This window comes from Oryzias latipes, chromosome 4 (genome assembly GCF_002234675.1).
Source record: "Oryzias latipes chromosome 4, ASM223467v1".
In the NCBI taxonomy this organism is placed as follows: Eukaryota; Metazoa; Chordata; class Actinopteri; order Beloniformes; family Adrianichthyidae; genus Oryzias; species Oryzias latipes.
Genome location: NC_019862.2, coordinates 30,504,534 through 30,522,170, shown reverse-complemented (window position 1 = coordinate 30,522,170; position 17,637 = coordinate 30,504,534). Strand labels below are relative to the sequence as shown.

The following is a 17,637-nucleotide window of genomic DNA, read 5'->3' as shown; positions in this document are numbered from 1 at the left end:
GACAGCAGGGATGGTACAGCGAACACGTGGGACCTTTGGCTGTGCTCAGATGCCACAAAGTGCAAACTTGTAGTGTTACGATGCTGTGACTGCGGAGGTCTCAGAGAAACTCCGTAAAAACATGGCAGGAGTTCAGATGCTGAAGTCGTTTATTTGGACACTTTAACGGCATGTATAACTTCTCTGTAGTGTTCTTGGGCTGTCGGCGCCTCACTTTGGCCCCAGCATCTCGCTCGGCTTCACCCACTGGTCGAACTGTTCCTCGCTCAGGTAGCCCAGCTCCACGGCCACGGCCTTCAGGGTGGAGCCCTTCTTGTGGGCGGTCTTGGCGATGGCGGCGGCTTTGTCGTATCCGATGTGAGGGTTGAGAGCGGTGACCAGCATGAGGGACTCGCTCATGAGCTTGTTGATCCTGTCGGTGTTGGCCTGGATGCCCACCACGCAGTTGTCGGTGAAGGAGACGGCGGCGTCGCCCAGGAGCTGGGCAGAGTTCAGCACGTTCTTCACGATCATGGGCTTGAAGACGTTGAGCTCGAAGTGGCCGTTGCTGCCTCCGACCGTCACCGCCACGTGGTTGCCCATCACCTGGGCTGCCACCATGGTCATGGCCTCGCACTGGGTGGGGTTCACTTTGCCCGGCATGATGCTGCTTCCAGGCTCGTTCTCTGGTAGGACGAGCTCCCCCAGGCCAGAGCGAGGTCCTGACCCCAGGAAACGGATGTCGTTGGCAATCTTCATCATGCTGACAGCCACGGTGTTGAGCGCTCCACTCAGCTCCACCAGAGCGTCGTGGGCCGCCAGGGCCTCAAACTTGTTGGGGGCCGTGACGAACGGCAGGCCTGTGAGCGAGGCGACCACCGAGGCCACCTTCTCAGCAAAGCCGATGCGGGTGTTGAGCCCCGTCCCCACGGCTGTGCCTCCCGCGGCCAGCTCGTAGACTCTGGGCATGGCGGCCTTCACCCTCTCTATGCTGTACTTCACCTGCTGGACATAACCGCTGAACTCCTGCCCCAGCGACAGGGGCACAGCGTCCTGAGTGTGGGTGCGGCCGATCTTTATGATGTCTTTGAACTCCTCTGCTTTGGCAGACAGGGCGCTGTGCAGAGTCTGCAGCCCGGGCAGCAGAACCTGGTGGACCTCTGTGGCCACAGCGATGTGCATGGCGGTGGGGAAGGTGTCGTTGGAGCTCTGGCTCTTGTTGACATGATCATTGGGGTGGACCGGATCCTTGGAGCCCAGAGTCCCTCCCAGGATCTCGATAGCCCTGTTGCTGATGACTTCATTGACGTTCATGTTGGTTTGGGTTCCAGATCCAGTCTGCCACACCACCAGAGGGAAATGATCGTCCAGCTTCCCGGCAGAAACCTCCTCTGCAGCCTGGATGATGGCTGCTGCCAGCTTGGGGTCGAGCCCGAACTCCTTGTTCACCTCGGCGGCAGCTTTCTTCAGGATGCCGAAGGCCTTGATGACCTGAATCGGCATCCTCTCGCTCGGCCCCCCGATCTTAAAGTTCATGGTGGACCTGACAGTCTGGGCGCCGTAGTACTTGTCAGCTGGGACCTTGAGCTCGCCGAACGTGTCCCGTTCGATCCTGTACCCGGAAGCGGCCATTCCGGACGTGCAGAACAGGAGTTTGGGCTTCGCCTGGACTTTCTGTAAATTTAGGAAGTTGCAGTTTAACTGCTGGACGCTTCTAAAAGACCGAAACATGGCTTCGCGTTTGCATTAGAGGTGAATGAGGGGGGAGGTCAGCGCTGCTTTCCACATTGTGCCCTGCTATTGGACAAATCTGTAACTTGTTTACAGATCGGCCAATCAGGAGGCAGGAAAGGCGGGACTTCCGCTGAGACTGTCATTCGAGAAGACTTCTCCCCAAAAAGTTAGGATTTTCAAAATAATGACATCCTGCTTCGTCAGTGATGTAATGTAAACTTAAAGACTTTAACTTTTATCCAAAATAAGTTTTAAACTATTGTCTTTTTGTATTAAGAGACATATTTCCCAATGTTTGTCAAAAAAAATGTTGCTGCATCCATAAAACTGGCATAAGTTCATATTTACTGACTGTTCCTATACAATTCGTGTCTGGACTAACTTGAGAAAGATATTATCCTCAGTTGTTTTGGTTTCTCTCATCAAAGCTAAGGAAAGACTTTCAAATACTTTGTATGTATGTTTATATGTGTATGTAAAATATTTTTTACAGTAATGTTGCCATTTTTGTTATAGAAACATTTAGTAAAGATGAACTGATGCTAGTTTTTTTTCATGCAGAAACGTTATTTACAAAGTTTGCAGAATCTGTCTCTAAAAACAAATACTGACTTTATGGTTTAAAGTCTTTGGATAAAAACTGAAGTACAACTGAAGTACTTAAGTAAAGAAAATTGGTGTAACGTTTAGGTTATAAATCAACACTTTACATTAGAAATATATGTATGGTCCTTTTTAATAAAAACACTTTTCTAAATCAACACATACTATACCCAAAAAATACAATTCAAAAAAAAGAATTACAATATGTACATCCTGGAAATTTGTGGTTATATGATTATTGGATTTGATTATTCTTTCTTTGTTTGCAAGACTTTCGGAAAAGCGCAGAGACCACAAACCTTTTGTGTCTTCAGGACAGTCTTTTATTTTGAAGCCCTGGTTTGATGCCTGAGCGGAAGCAGTCGGCGTGTTCCGTTAGTATTCACGTTGATGGGTCACTCTCGCGGTAACGTCAGTATCGTTAGTATGCAGCTAGCCTGTTAGCTAACTCCATCGTTTCCAGGTTTCGTGTCGACCTGAAAACATCAGACCAAGCGAGACACAGAAGCACCGCGCGTCTGAACCCAATTTTTTTTAACCTCGAAGCTGCTTTCGGAACCGGAACGATGCCGCACAGCTTCATGCCTGGAGACCTGGTCTTTGCTAAAATGAAGGGATACCCCCACTGGCCAGCTAGGGTAAGCAGGCAAACGTTGAAAGAAACCGGAGGGGCGGAGGAGGGGGTGGGTTGCTCTGAAGGTTTTCTGGTTATTAAGCATCATCATCCTATGGATGCTTTATTCAATGGTTGGCTAGCGACGTGGTGGGCTAGCCGGGTTTTAGCGGTACATTTGCTTGAGATGCTGCTGCTGGCCTCATTTGAATGCATGAACAGAGAGAGGCTCGCGCTTGGCATTCCTCAAAAATAACCCAAATAACCATAAACACGTCCGTGTACGGGTAATGCATTGGCGTCTTCTATGGGTGTATTGTGCGCATTTGCACTAAAATCGTTTAGAAAATGCAACCCAATGAATATGGCATTATTAATGTCTGTAGCACTTTTTTTTTTAGAGGATTGTTTGTTGCCTAAAGTTTTCTTTAGATCCAGAACATGTGTATATTGTGTCAGACTTTAAAGACAGCAAACATATAAACAACCAGGAAATAATCGGTCTTTCATTTACATTTTAGTATTTTTAAGGCTGCACGAAAAATTGTGATATTAGTGATCAGTATTGCAATGACCATATAACTGGGATGCATGAACAAATACACCAAAACAAGCAAAACATCAATTCCACTTAACTGCAACAGCTTAATTTAAATAAAGAGTCAACCCTCGTGTACATAGGAGGCGAACATCGGACATAAAAGGACGCCATCCCATTGGTCAACAACGTTAGGGCGTCCATCCGATCAGTCAAGAAGTGCATAAATTGATTTATTTGATTTGTTAAATATTTCAAGCTGCCATAAGATTGTTTTAGCACATTTAAGGTAGCCATTCATTCGCAATTTTACCCTATCTTTTGCGATATGCATATTGCACAGCTTGATATCGCGATAACGATAAATTTGCAATTTATTTTTCTGGCGTAATTATTTTTCATCTCCTAAATGTGCTTTAGTTGGACCACAGTCTAGGCTTTCTGTCATATTTCATGTGTTTTGACCTCTTGAGGGGAAAATCTTGTTTACAGATTGAGGATGTTGCTGATGGAGCAGTGAAGCCCCCGCCCAATAAAATCCCAATTTTCTTTTTTGGGACGCATGAAACGTAAGTGCAGCAGTCCTCAGGCGACTGTAATCTTGATTTTATTAGATTGTTTGTCGATTTATTTGTTGCTGTTGCTGGTATTCAGACATTCTTTTATAGATCCGATCATCTATTGATCTATTTTCAAAGCGTTTCCAGTGGTCTTTTAATTATTATGATGATGTTTTTAGCCAAAAAAAAAAAAAAAAAAAAACACATTTGCTTTCTTCAACATATTTTCTGCAAAACGACAGGAGGTCATTAGAAATTCACCTCTGAGTTGTGTTGCTGAGAGCTCTCTGTTTACACGCTCTCCCGAACCTAACACAAACGCCATTTTTATCGAGAAGCTTTGACGTGTTTTACTAAATAGCACCAGTCTTTATAATCTTAAGCACAGAGTAAATCTTCCTACAACGTAGGAAGATCCTGCAGCTAAGTGAAGACGATCTCTGCTGTTGACCTTATTAACGTCACGCTCTTCTTTACAGCGCATTCCTTGCAGCAAAAGATCTTTTTCCTTATGAAAAGTACAGAGAACGCTATGGAAAGCCCAACAAAAGGAAGGGATTCAATGAGGGTTTATGGGAGATCCAGAACAATCCTCACGCCTCTTACAGCGCTCCGCCTGTGGTAAGTCTGTTTCTTGGTCTTGTTTGGTTTGTGATGCGTTTTTTTGGTGTGTTTATTATAAGGCAGCTGGTGATTAATTGCGTAAAGGGAGGTGAGATTGAGGGCAACGTTATCTGATCTGTGATTGACGTGTGATTGGAGAGGATTACTTTCATACTGATTCTATATTTGGTTCCATCACGCGAGTGTGTCAGGTCCTTTTTTTTTGTTGCTGTTTCTGTAGTTTTCATAGATTTTTTTTGTTTCATTTTTCCCTTTGCTGGGTTCAAAGCAGGCATGTCCAAAGTCCGGCCCAAGGGCCAAATGTGGCCCGCATTTAAATTTCTGCAGGCTCCTGTCTTAAAATCAATTATTTTTGATGATTAAATATGAAATTCACAGTAATTTTAGTTTAAAAAAAGGATATATTTCTGAAGAAATGAGAAATATCTCATTTTAATAAAACATTCAAGTAAATAGACATATGTATTTTGTTTATTTTTATTTTTTTATTCAGGGTTCAAAAAATGCGGCCCCTCACACATTTTTACCTCCCCAAATCCTGGTTTAATGCATTTCAAAGCGACGTGTCGCATCTCTTTGTCCCTTTAAAATTCTGCTCAGTTTTTCTCAATTTAGACCTGAATTGGGGCTAACCGAGACTTATTTAGACCAATCCGGACTCGTGTAGCATCTTTTCTTTACTGTTTATGACCCATTATAAGGAACAGCGCAAACAGGATGCTGTCAGTCCACCTTTAGGACGAAATAATCTTCCTCTTTGTAATCAAATTCAGCCGCCAAGCTCGTCTGACAGTGAAGGCAGCAACCCCGGAGAACGAACGGACGAGGATGGTGAGGAGGAAGAGGAGGAGGAGGACAACGCCAAGGTGCCTCAGAGAGCCGCCTCTGCTTCTGAAGAAGATTCCGATTCTGGTAGTGAAGACGGAGGAAGAGGAGGAGTGAAGCGGAAACCGCAGGCTCCAAAGGTGAGCGGTTTCACAGAGACGTTTGATTGCGTGTCACATGCAAAAACGGAGAAGCAAATGTATTTGGTTGGAGCTTTTTGCAGAAGAAGAGACGCTCCTGATGCGACTGCAGCGCCCATGTTCAGCTATTTCACTGCATATTGACCGCTTAGCTGCAACAGGAAGCAGCAAAACTCTCTTCTGATCAGAAGATTTACAGAATTCCAACTTGAACGTTTGGTTTTTCAGCGGCCTCCTCCTCCAAAAAAGGCTCGCGGCTCCTCCAGTGACCGAGGTGAAGAGAGCGGATCTCCTTCCGAATCCGATCCTACTCCTTCAGAGTCCGACTCTGGGAAAAACAGCGACCAGGTTCCCACAGAAACATACGAACCATTGCAACAAAAACGCAATGTTTTACAGCAAACAGCCTGAAAATGATCCATGTTTGAACTTCACAGGACTTCACTCCAGAGAAGAAATCTGGAGGACGAGCTGGAAAGAAAGTTGGAGGCAGGGGGAAGAAAAAGGTGAAGCTCGAAAACTAAATCACTTTCAGCATTTTTATGTACAGTATAGACCAAAAGTATGTATGGGTCCATACATCTTATTCAATTGAATGAGAGGGTATGTCCAAACTTTTGGTCTATACTGTAATAACACAAACATTTTTTCTTTTTCTTTTGCCCTCTTTTGTATGGAACGGTGCAGAAAACCTCATCAAACTCAGATTCAGACTCGGGATCCGGATCGGAAAAGAAGGCGATGGACAGCGACTCGGAGGATGAGAAGCCCCGGCCGGCTTTGTCTGGCTCAGAATCCCAGTCTGGATCAAAGTCTGACTCGGATTCTGACCCACCTCCTCGGAAGGGCCCCCAGCCCCGCAAGAAAGGTGCAGCTTCATTTTTGTTCTGTTTTTTTTTAAAGAATCGCTTCTTTTTCTCATTTACTTTGATCCCTTTCCCCACAGAAAAACCGGCACCAAAGCCTCGTGCGCGGAAGCCCAAACCCGCCCCGGCCAAACAAACGGCTTCATCGTCCTCCGACAGCGACAGGTCCGGCTAACCCTCTGCTTTACCTTCATAAACAGTCCCAAGTCTTTGGAGCCTTTCTTTATATTCATGTGGTGAGGACATTTGTTCGCAGCGACAGTGAACCCGACCGCATCAGCGAATGGAAGAAACGCGACGAGGAGCGCAGACGAGAGCTGGAGGAGCGGCGAAAACGAGAGGAGGCTGAGGAGCTCCGTCGGTTACGCGAGAGGGAGAAGGAGGAAGACGAGAAAAAGAAAAAGGACAAGGACAGGGGCAAAAAAGAGAGCGACAGCGATGGCAGCAGCAGCTCAGATGAAGGGATAGATGATCACCCACTGAAGAAGTCCAAGAAACCTCCTCCTCCTCCGATCCCTGCTCCTTCAGACTCCGATTCTCCCGTGGAGGTAAGTCTCAAAGTCCAGTTTATATTAAATAACAACACTGCAGATTATTTATAAAACTGTTTTTTTTCCCCTTCAGAAAGCAAAGAAGCCTCCCAAGAAGATGGAAAACCAGAAGAAGGCAAAAGTAAAGAAAGAGAAAGACAGGAAAGAAAGAAAGGAGAAGGAGCTGAAAGAGAAGAAAGCCAGGCGGTTAGAGGAGAAGTCCAGATCAAGGTGAGGATACAAAAGGAGCCGACAGCGGACCTTCATCTAATATTAAAGGACACGGATCAGAGTTTCCCGTCTTTTAGGTCAAAAGCGGAAAATTCCAAACGCAGACCAGAGCGGCAGCGCGAGAAGAAAGCAGAGAAGAAGAAGGGTTAGTGCGGTTTCACCTCAGCTGATCGCTAATCTCCATGAATCGTTCCTACTAGAGTTTTGTAATGAAACTCGGTACTTCTTTGCTTTTTATCCAGAGCAATCCCCAGAGGAAAAGTTACAGAAACTCCACACAGACATCAAGTTTGCACTGAAAGTGGATAACCCTGTAAGTCCCTGTAGATAGACTTTACCCCCCTGTTCTTCTTGTTTTTTTACTGGAATTCGATTTTCCAAACCCACTTTGTTCTTTCTAGGATATTGAACGATGTCTACAAGCCCTGGAGGAGCTGGAAGCCGTCCCTGTGACCAGCCACATCCTTCAGAAAAACGCTGAGGTCATCGCCACGCTAAAAAAGGTACATTTCTGCGTCATATCCTACGAAATCACTTTAAAGACTTGTAGTTAGGGAAGTGGGCGGGGCTTTTGACTGAATTAAGGACTGTTTTCTTAGCATTAAAAGTGTTTTAAGAAAAGCCCTTTTTCTTTTTTTAGTGCACTTTAACCCTATATAATCATATTTTATCTGATACACACATTTATAAAACTCTCTTTAGTGTGAGCTAAACTTTCATTAAAGTCCCACTCTGATCATCCTATGATCTATTTTTAAAGCGTTCCCAGTGGTCTTTTAATTATGATTATGTCAATTTTAACCAAAATCCCAAAACTGTATTGCAGGGTCTTTTCTAGGATATACAGTCAGGACCATAAATATTTGGACAGAGACACATTCATTCTAATTTAGTTTCTGTACATTACCACTGTGAATTGTAAATAAAACAACTCAGATGCCATTGAAGTGCAGACTTTCAGCTTTTATTCCATGGGTTGAACAAAAAGATTGCATAAAAATGTGCAAAACTAAAGCATTCTTTAAACACAGTCCCTTCATTTCATGGGCTCAGAAGCAGGGGTGAAAGTAGAATTTTTCTTTTGCCGGTACTATGACAAATTATTTCCAAATATATATTTTTTAAAGCAGTTAAAGGAAATAAATGCACTTGATATCAAATTTTATACATAAATAACGTGTGTAGACAAGGTGTTTTTGTGAAAACAATCTTTAATTGAACATTGTGAATTTTTCAGAACATGAAAAATGTGAACATCCGAATTGATCAGAACTTGAGTCATCCTTAATTAGCTGAACTAAGTCATAATGTCCCAAAGAGGCTGGTAATATTCCTCATCAGTTTTATGGGATCTGCGGGCCATGCCACTTGTTGTGTGCGCTGGTCTTCTGCCTTTTCCTAGCCAGGTTTTGACGTATGGCATTGGATCCCACTTCATGCAGGGAGGTCCAAATGAGCTGATGAACAGGAGGTTTGAGACATTTTTTGTCGTCATGGTGTCTCTGAGGTCAGTCATTATGTTATTCATGGTACTAAACCCTCTTTCACAATCTGCATTACTGGCTGAGAGTGTGTCCACTGCCAGAAGTAATTTTTTTAATGGAGGAGGAATGCTTCTCCCTCCACTAGCCTTGAACTCAAGATGGGCCTCTTGCTCATTGATGTTGAGACGTTCACACAAAGTTCTGACTTCCTCTTCTCCAAATCGAGGATTGTCTTGATCCTAGTTTTCTGGGTGAAGGACTGCCATCTGATTGATAAGGCTGTTGTAAGCCTCCTTGCGGTCAGCTGTCACGCTACTTTGTGCTTTGTTTGCTGTTGTTGTAAACAGTCTTTCCTTCATGCTCTCCACCACTGCAGTTATGAAGAGAGCAGAGTCAATGGTGGGAGACCTGCCCACCTTTAACTGATGTTCATTAAATTCCATCTTCTGCTCGGCCTGCTCTGCTTCAACAGTGTGTTTTCCTGGGTAGGTTTTCAGGCTCTCAATGCGCTTCAGCCAGGGTCCTGAAGACCCTGGCAGTTGTCTCAAAGGCAAAATCTTGACTCTTGGTATTCATGTTTACAAGAGTGTCTTTTTTCGCTGTCTCTTGAATTTTCACAACTTCTTTGTGAGCTGCTGAGTTTTTGTGCTCATGTATTTTTTTTCTCAATGACAACAGCTGAACATCTCTTGTGTGTCCAGATGGGCATATCTTTCCTGCTACCCAGTTAGGTGCAATATTTACCCCCCGAGATGAGGCAACACCGAGATCTTTTACAGTGTGGCATTTTTGGCAGCCAAGCATTCCGTTTTTGGCAAATATCCATTCATTTTTCTCTTTAAACTGTTCATACTGTTCTTTTGTCCAGATTGAAGGATACTCTGGCAATACAAAAGGGTCACCTGAGCTTGATGGCCCTGGTGTCTCAGTGGGTTCTTCAATGCAATTTGCATTTCGACTTTTCACTTTTTCATCCTCTCCTTCAGAAGTGTTTGTCTGCACATCTTCATCCTCACTTTGGAATTTCCTCTTAAATATCTGATTTATTTTTCTCTGCATGCTCTTCTTTTTTTGCTTTTTCTTTTAAATGACGTGCTGCGTTATTTTTCCATATCAAGATTTCCTTTGTCTATCGTGAACTAAATTTATATTGAATTTAAACTGACCAATCACATTAGTGACGTGAAGTTTGATTCATTTATTGTTTTTCGCGTCCCGTTGCTCCTCCGTGTGGCATAAACATTAATGCTCAGTTGGCTGATCGAATTGAATGTCCCCCAACAAAAAATCAAACGTACCACGTTTCCACGCATGCGCATTAGGCTTGTTTACGGAAGCGAGAGCGAAAGCTACGAGGCAGACCGGGAAAGAGATCCAGAGCATTTTATCGGTCGATACCCCAAATAAAAAAATGCTTCTGTCATGTGTTATGAAGTGAAAACAGGAACACAGCGGATCTCCTCCCAACTAGAACGGCCTCGAAATCTTTTAACGGAACGCCGCTCCGGACCGTTCCGGCTTACTTTCACCTCTGCTCAGAAGTAATTGGACCATTGACTTCCATACTATTGCATGGGCAGGTGTGGACAATTCCCTTGTTATGTCATTATGAGTGAAGCAGATAAAAGGCCTGGAGTTGATTTGAGGACTCATGCAAGAAAGTCCCAAAAATTGAGCCCACTGTCCCTCTTTGATCAAACAATGCAGCTCTTTGTAAAACGAAGATTTTTATTAAAGTTAATTTCTGCCCGTAAATTTTTTTCTTAAGGGAAATGTTATCGGTTTGCTTTTTCTCAGTGTCACTAATGTGTTATTTTCCCAGATTCGGCGCTATAAAGCCAGTACAGCAGTCATGGAGAAAGCCACTGAAGTTTATAATAAGTTAAAGCTACGTTTTGTGGGTAAATCGGAGGTTCCTGTTAAAACTAAGATGGAGGCGAAGGATGACACTGCTGACGATGAGGAAGCACAAAATACTGGTAAATACATCATCTTATCTTGTTTTTTATGCTGTGCTTACATCATTTTGGGCATATATTGAGTTTGAAATGATCCCTTCCAGTTAATGGAGAATCAAAAGAGAAGAAAAATGATGCAGAGGTGGAGGAGAAACCCGAACCCCCTGCAGAGGAGGACAACCAGGACGCATCTTCCAGTCCGAACAGGTGAGGTGATGCGTTGCGTTGCTTCTGTTCCCCTGTTGTGTGTTTGAACAGCCTCTAAGGTAGAACTGTAACGAGTATCTGAAGACTCCAACTTTCATGATCTTTTCCCCAAAATAAGTACGAACATTTGCGACGTTCTTGATCGCTGATTTGCGATATTTATAAATCTAATGGAGTTAAGTAAAAGTACACTTCAGGCAATCTAATTATTGCAACTGTCTCCAGAAGTAAACGACTTCAAAATAAAGTGTCTGTGAAGATTTTCATTTTCGAAGTAAGACCCTTAACGCTACTGCCTTCTTCATAACCCATGAGAGACAATGAAACTCATGTCATGCCGGCACAGACGTCGCCTGGCCAGGTGCTGGGGGACCAGAACACCCTGATGGAACTAGAACAAGAAGGAAATGGACTAGATGCGAGAACAAGGTTCTGTTGAAATGCTACTACTTAACCCCTACTCAGAGGGGTTACATGCAGAGAATGTGTAATGAATGGATGGTTTGAAACCCACAATCAAGGCTATCTGCCAAACAACTGGTAGCCCAGTGCTTGAACATCCACAAACGACACATCCTATCACAACTTGAGATTGAAGTGGTACAATACAATTGCAATACCACGGGAGAGCCAGAACAGCAGGTCAGAGTGGACGCTATACCACACTCCCAGCCTGAGATTGGGTACACAGCCCCAACAACCACAGATATGCTGAGCAAGGCTGCAACTGACCTGAAAGACAAGATCATGTCTAGAATGACCACTAGGCAGGGCAGGGATGCCTACCAGTATTTTAGCTTAGTGTGTTTAATTCTGTTTAGTTATTAACCTATTGAATTATATGACTTCATGTTCTCCATGATTTCATGTCTATTAAAAAGCCCATTGAGACGACTATTGTTGTGATTATTGGGATATAAATAAAATTGAATTGAATTGGGATTCGTGCATTGCTCAGGTTTGTAGGACATCCTACTTCATTTCCCCGTCTTTGTTAAGAAAATGCACCGCGAACGTCACGTAGGACTCTGGCCCTGGAGGTCCAGCCGTCACACATGAGCCCCACTCTTGCTGCCGTTTCCATCTCAACCATAGCTCTGGTCTGGGCGTACAGTGCAGGAATCATTTTTTCAGTATTACTGAGAGGGAATGTCAAAGCGTGGCTCTAATGCATTCAATAAAATCCGAAACCCCTCGTTCTCCACGTCGCTGCGGGACGGAGCCACATTTAGGAATCCTGTTTGTTGTTGCCTCTGCTCTCGCAGAAGATGGTGGTAGCTTCGCCTGGAAAAAGGTATCCACGCCGGGCTGTGGGTGGGTGATGCAGCTTCAATGCTGCCGGCACGTCTTTTAACTTGCTGCTCTCGCTATTCTCCTTGTTTTTCCCCTCTGCAATTTTTGTTTGAATGTGTATTCTTCTTTGTCCGCGACAGCCAATCTCGCAATGAGCGCCCCCTATCGACCCTCCGAAGAATCGTCTTACCAATGGATGATTAATATACCGTTTTACAGGGTCTTCAAACGTAAATGAAAGGTCGATACTTGATGAAGACGCATCCAGAATCAATCGCGGGACTAAATATCGCGATATATCACCATATCGATATTTTGGTACACCCCTAATTGCAACCAAGATAAATAGGACCTTGGATCAATTCATGAGTAACACACAGACGGGCATTGGTAGAGACTCCAGAGGAGCCAAACACCAACTCCTGGTTGACAGAACAGTCGCTCAAGACTGCAGGTCACAACACACCAACCTGTGCACAGCCTGGATTGATTACAAAAAATCCTGAGTCAATGCCACACACGTGGATCACTGAATGTTTGGAGCTGTATAACATCAACAGGACTCTAAGAGCCTTCATAGGAAACTCAATGGAGCTGTGGAAAACCACCCTTGAAGCCAATGGGAAGCCACTTGCACAAGTGTCCATCAAATGTGGGATATACCAAGGTGATGCTCTGTCCCCACTGCTATTCTGCATAGGTCTGAACCCCCTCAGCCAAATAAACACCAAGACTGGCTATCAATTACATCCTCTACATCAGCGGTCCCCAACCCTTTTAATGCATAACATTAATAATAACACATAACATAACGCATGACATTGTACATAGGAAAGGTGTCATCCTCCTCTCCCCTTCCCACACTCATGGTGCAAAAAAGAAGTACTGTCTATTAAATGTAGCTTTCTTTTCTTTTTTTGGAAGTCAAAGGCTCCTCTTCTGTCTCCTGGCTGGGCGTTTTCCCCTTGGCAAAGAAACTTTCCAAAGACGTTTGTTTTTACTCAGTTTGCTAGCTCCTGGGTTTTATTTTAGCGGTACTTATCACGTGATGGAGAAGAGCGCCTTGGCTGCGTCAAGAGTGACAAAGACGGATGAAACAGAGAATCTGGCCATTTTTCAAAATAAAAAAATTTTTCAGATTCCGAAACAAATAAAACGGAAGTCATGTAAGTTATTTATTCTTTCTGTGCGGCCCAGTACCAAATGACCCATGGACTGGTACCGGTCCCCGGCCCGGGGGTTGGGGACCGCTGCTCTACATGAATGAAATCAAGCTTTATGCTAAGAGCGAGCATGGACTTTAACTCCCTGATCAACACCACCAGGATCTACAGTACTGACAGTACTGAGTGGGACAGGCTGGTGCTCAGAGAGCAGGTTTTTAGAGGAATACGGATCAAAATACCACTTTGGGGTTTCAGTTTGTGAGGAATGGACATTATAATGCACTAAAAACATCAAAAAAGTTAAATTTAGCATAACCTAGACCCTTTAAATGATCCAAAACATGTTTGTTTTATGTATTGCAGAAGTTAACCCGACCGTTTAAAGTAATAAATGGCATTTCTTTCTTTCTGAAACTTTATTTTTTTCCCTGGTCTCCTGTTCTAAATGAAAGTAGAAATGATGGTGATTAAATGAACATATTTTATGTTTTATACATCCAGTAAAAAGACATATAGAAACCATTAATATGTATTTAGAGTGAACCGTAAGAATCGTGTTTTGATGTGTGAATCGTTTATCTGGATTTGTGAATGGAATCGCAGGCTTAGTGGCGATCTGCTGTCCTGCTCTAAGGTGTGTTTTTTTATTTTTTGCAGGCACAGCCCGGACAGCCCAGCTGAGCAACAGACAGGCCCCTATGAAGAGGCTGCCGCAGAGCAGCCTGCTGTAGAAAGCTAAAGGACTCTGTGCCCCCCCTCCCACGTGCAGTGGACCAAGTGCTAAATGATGGTGGCCTCCTCTTGACGTCGGACTCCCAGCCCCAAAACACTTCAGAACACACCATTCGTTACATCAGCGTAGACGTTTTTGGCATTTTGTGGTACAGCGAAACCAAAAAGCTTCTAAACTCGTGGCGTTTCTTCTGTTGTTTCTCAACGGCTTCTGTACAGCATGCTAGAAACCCCCTTTTTTATGTCATGAAGTGTACTTCTTCTGCACAACACTGTCTCAGATCCTCACCTGCAGCTTCCGATCCCGGCTTCTTTCTGTAAATGATGAACGTTACTTTGATATTTCACGCCACGCGTACATTAAATTATCGTGTTTTTAAGCTCTCCAGGAGTCTAACCAAGGTGGTATGAGATGAAACCTGAGTTCAAACTGAAAAAGGAGTCAGACTGTCGTGTTCTTCAGCTGCTTTAGGATTTTCTTACATCACTTTGCTTGATTTTATAAAGCCTGCCAAACATCACTAAGGCCTCCTGTCTGTCTGGATGGAAACGTAAGATTGATGAAGTCATATTTGTGAGTTTGATTTTTTTTTTAAGGTAAATATATTTTTTAAATTATCTAGTCTAGATCCTGGTAACACAACATGATGTATAACGAGAAGCTTCCACCGTTTTCCATCTGTGATCCACCTGCTCTTCTGCAAGATTCCAGTTCTGTCCAAGGCGAGCATCCATGTGGAGCCAAACACCAGAAACGTTCCTCTGTGCTGTTCGCTTTCAGTAGCCTGCATACGACCCGAGAGGCAGAACGGACTGAAAACGGCCCGTTTGAGCTCATCCGGACATCGTTCTGTCCTGTGAATAAAACACGTCTTTTTAGTGCTATGTAAAGTGGTAAAGTATTTCTATCACTTAGCTGAGACTTGAATAAAGATCCCATCCTGACCTGGTTTACTTTCATCTTCTAAACGGAAAAACGTTCCGACAGAAACGACCCGAACGACCCTTTTTTACATTTAACAACTGGATTCCTTACAAAACCTCAGCTAGCCTTCAGAGCTGCGTGTCCTCAGTCACGGCAGCCGGTTCTGGGTGTGAAACGGACCTTTACCTCAATTCAGGAATAGGTTCTACGGGATCCTGTTCTGTCTGACAGAATCTGATCCGTCCGCGGACAGGAAGAGCTTCAGGGAAATAAGATATACTAAATGAAAGAAACTTGAACTGAATTCAGGATGTTTTTTTTAATTTGAATGTAAATCCTTAACCAAAATAAGGTTTGCCTGGAAACCTGTCACAAAGATACTACACATAGGTCTACTTGTCTGATTAAAGGCAGAGAGAGTGTAATGATTCATTGATTTGGTCAAATCGATTTCTATTCCAGCTATTCATTCGGATTGATCTGAGGAAAGGTGTTAATCAAATCGCCTACACCATAAAAAATCAATTCTAAATGAAAGAAATCAAATCAAATGAATCGGACGAAATAAATATCGATATTGGGAAAAACCCTATGGATTGAGGCATGGTAGTTTTATTTTACTGTAACGTAAAAACAAATAAATTTCATCACAGCGGACAACCAACTCTTTGGATTCTTTGGATTTAAAAAAACAACAACAGTTGGCTTAACTTCAGTGAATGGATTTGAAATTCATTCTTGTTTACTTGTTTGTTTGGACACATTGATTTTACACTTGATGATCTAGAAAACCTAACCTGCAGTGTTCAGTTCCAGCTATTTCTGAGTCACACTGGTTAAAGCTTTGGATAAAGATCCTGGATACATTTTAGTGAATCGGATCGATCAAAATTACCCGATATAGACTATGAATCATACAGAATACAAATAATATGAATCGAATTGTTGTTAAATTGACTCGATACACCCCTAAATGTTAAGCATTTTACATTTTTTTATTAGATTTATTTTTACTCGAATTTTAAAATGAGTTGAAAATATTAATAAAAAGGAAAACATCGGTTTTCCTAATGTGGAAAGAAAGAGTTTACATTTTTATTCTAGTTCAAGTTTTCTGTAAACTTCAATCAGACTTGTTAGTATAACTTTGGGGTATTTTTGATTATTTTTTGTGCGTGGTCACTCAGATCACTTCACACTGTTAACCAGTCTCAAAAGTTTAATTTCGATTCATTTTAACAACGACTCAGTTTGTATCATAATTTGTGGTCGACGATCCGATTCATTTTGAACGATCCGATTCCCTGACCCAAAATCGATTCGGGACATCTTTAGCCGATAGTTCCTCCAGTGTGACTCAGAGAAATACCGGGTATTGAACAGAACATCCAAAGGGAACATTCTTAGAACATTCTAGCACACAGTATGGTCACATGTATGGTTTTATGTTTAAAGTTAAAAAACAATGTGTGCCTGCCAAAATACTGAGTTTGTTTGAAATTAAAGTTAATAATTAGGATTTTTGGGGTAAAGATATGTTTAAAAACAAAGTGGTCAGAACTAATGCACTAAGGAATAGTATTTTTGTTCAGGGGGTCAACATGTGGAATTAAGTATCTGAAGAATGCAAACTCCATACTTCAGTTTAAGAAAATGTTTAATTTAAAATATAGCAAAAATACCTTCTGGACTGAGACTCTGGTGGTTGTGATGTCATTTTGAGAAGTGTTTGTTTCTTCCTGTTTTCTTATTTAAGGTTCTAACAATTTGTATGTAGATGTGATGTTTGTAATCAGGGTTGAGGAAATAAGCCTTGGCTTCACACGACACCTTTTTCGATTAAATTTGTTCAATGTTTATGTTTTTTTCAATGTTTATGTTGACATTGTTCAGTGTTAATGCTTATGTTGATGTTTTTAAGTTTGTGTTTAACATAACCGAAATAAATGTCTCTAAAAAACTAAAAAGAACATGTTTTTGCGAAATTCAAAGTGTTTCCATACATTGAACTGGAATTTCTACTTTCATCACGTGTGTGTTGTCCACTGGGATTGGTCATTTCTATATTCAGACACATCCATCTGATTGGAATGTAGAAATATAAACCATTTACACCCCTAATCTATTTGTTTGATTATAACACGGCATTTAAAGCTTTATTTTTTACACTTTAAAATCAAATCAAACTGAGTTATGGCTATTAAAAAGAGCAGGAAAGTAGAATCAAAGATTATATTCGAATGTATTTTTCTAAGAAATTAAATTTAACTTTTCTTTTTCTTTTAATTGCGGGGTATAAGTTGTTTGTGTGTGATCAGGTCACTTCATACAGATTTATCTTTGCGTTATTTTAATTCTATATTTTCTGTAACATTTAAATGCGTGGAATTAAAACACGAGCACGTTTAAGAAAGAAAAAAAACCTCGATATGAAGAGTAAAAGTATTAAATTCTTTTTTTGGGGGGGGGGGGGGGTTTGCACACGTGCGGTTCGAGGGAACAGTGGACCTTTAATTCCTCTCATCCCCTCATGAGTCGCTTCTCCCTCCAGTCAGCTGACTCCGGTCGCCATTTTGTCAGCCATTTCCTCCACTGATCCATTGCCAGCGTCTCCGCTCCGCTCGGGACG

The 17,637-nt window shown here is 42.6% G+C and overlaps 2 protein-coding genes and 1 long non-coding RNA gene across 3 annotated transcripts; 1 reads left to right on the top strand and 2 right to left on the bottom strand.

Annotated features, from left to right (window-relative positions):
* Positions 1 to 126: 126 nt before the first annotated feature.
* Positions 127 to 1,779, bottom strand: fh (fumarate hydratase). The gene has a single exon (XM_004068354.4). The coding sequence runs from the start codon at positions 1,708 to 1,710 to the stop codon at positions 211 to 213; it is 1,500 nt and encodes a 499-aa protein (XP_004068402.1). The 5' UTR covers positions 1,711 to 1,779; the 3' UTR covers positions 127 to 210.
* A 904-nt stretch (positions 1,780 to 2,683) lies between these two features.
* hdgfl2 (HDGF like 2) lies at positions 2,684 to 15,028 on the top strand. Its single transcript, XM_011474529.3, has 16 exons — positions 2,684 to 2,954; positions 3,960 to 4,036; positions 4,507 to 4,648; positions 5,425 to 5,616; positions 5,845 to 5,964; positions 6,054 to 6,122; positions 6,304 to 6,484; positions 6,563 to 6,647; positions 6,739 to 7,030; positions 7,107 to 7,243; positions 7,321 to 7,388; positions 7,486 to 7,556; positions 7,645 to 7,746; positions 10,550 to 10,706; positions 10,790 to 10,892; positions 14,009 to 15,028. Exons 1-16 carry the CDS (start codon positions 2,883 to 2,885, stop codon positions 14,088 to 14,090), a joined length of 1,950 nt encoding a protein of 649 aa, XP_011472831.1. The 5' UTR covers positions 2,684 to 2,882; the 3' UTR covers positions 14,091 to 15,028.
* LOC110014995 lies at positions 14,536 to 17,596 on the bottom strand. Its single transcript, XR_002290050.1, has 2 exons — positions 17,493 to 17,596; positions 14,536 to 14,938 (listed from the first exon to the last, which is right to left on the bottom strand). It is a non-coding gene; the product is annotated as an uncharacterized LOC110014995 (long non-coding RNA).
* Positions 17,597 to 17,637: the final 41 nt, after the last annotated feature.

Bases quoted from the DNA above. Each gene is read 5' to 3' on its own strand.
- fh (XM_004068354.4), bottom strand. From the start codon at position 1,710: ATGTTTCGGTCTTTTAGAAGCGTCCAGCAGTTAAACTGCAACTTCCTA.
- hdgfl2 (XM_011474529.3), top strand. From the start codon at position 2,883: ATGCCGCACAGCTTCATGCCTGGAGACCTGGTCTTTGCTAAAATGAAG. The intron at 7,557-7,644 runs GTAAGTCCCTGT...TGTTCTTTCTAG, and splicing joins CACTGAAAGTGGATAACCCT to GATATTGAACGATGTCTACA. The intron at 7,747-10,549 runs GTACATTTCTGC...TTATTTTCCCAG, and splicing joins TCATCGCCACGCTAAAAAAG to ATTCGGCGCTATAAAGCCAG.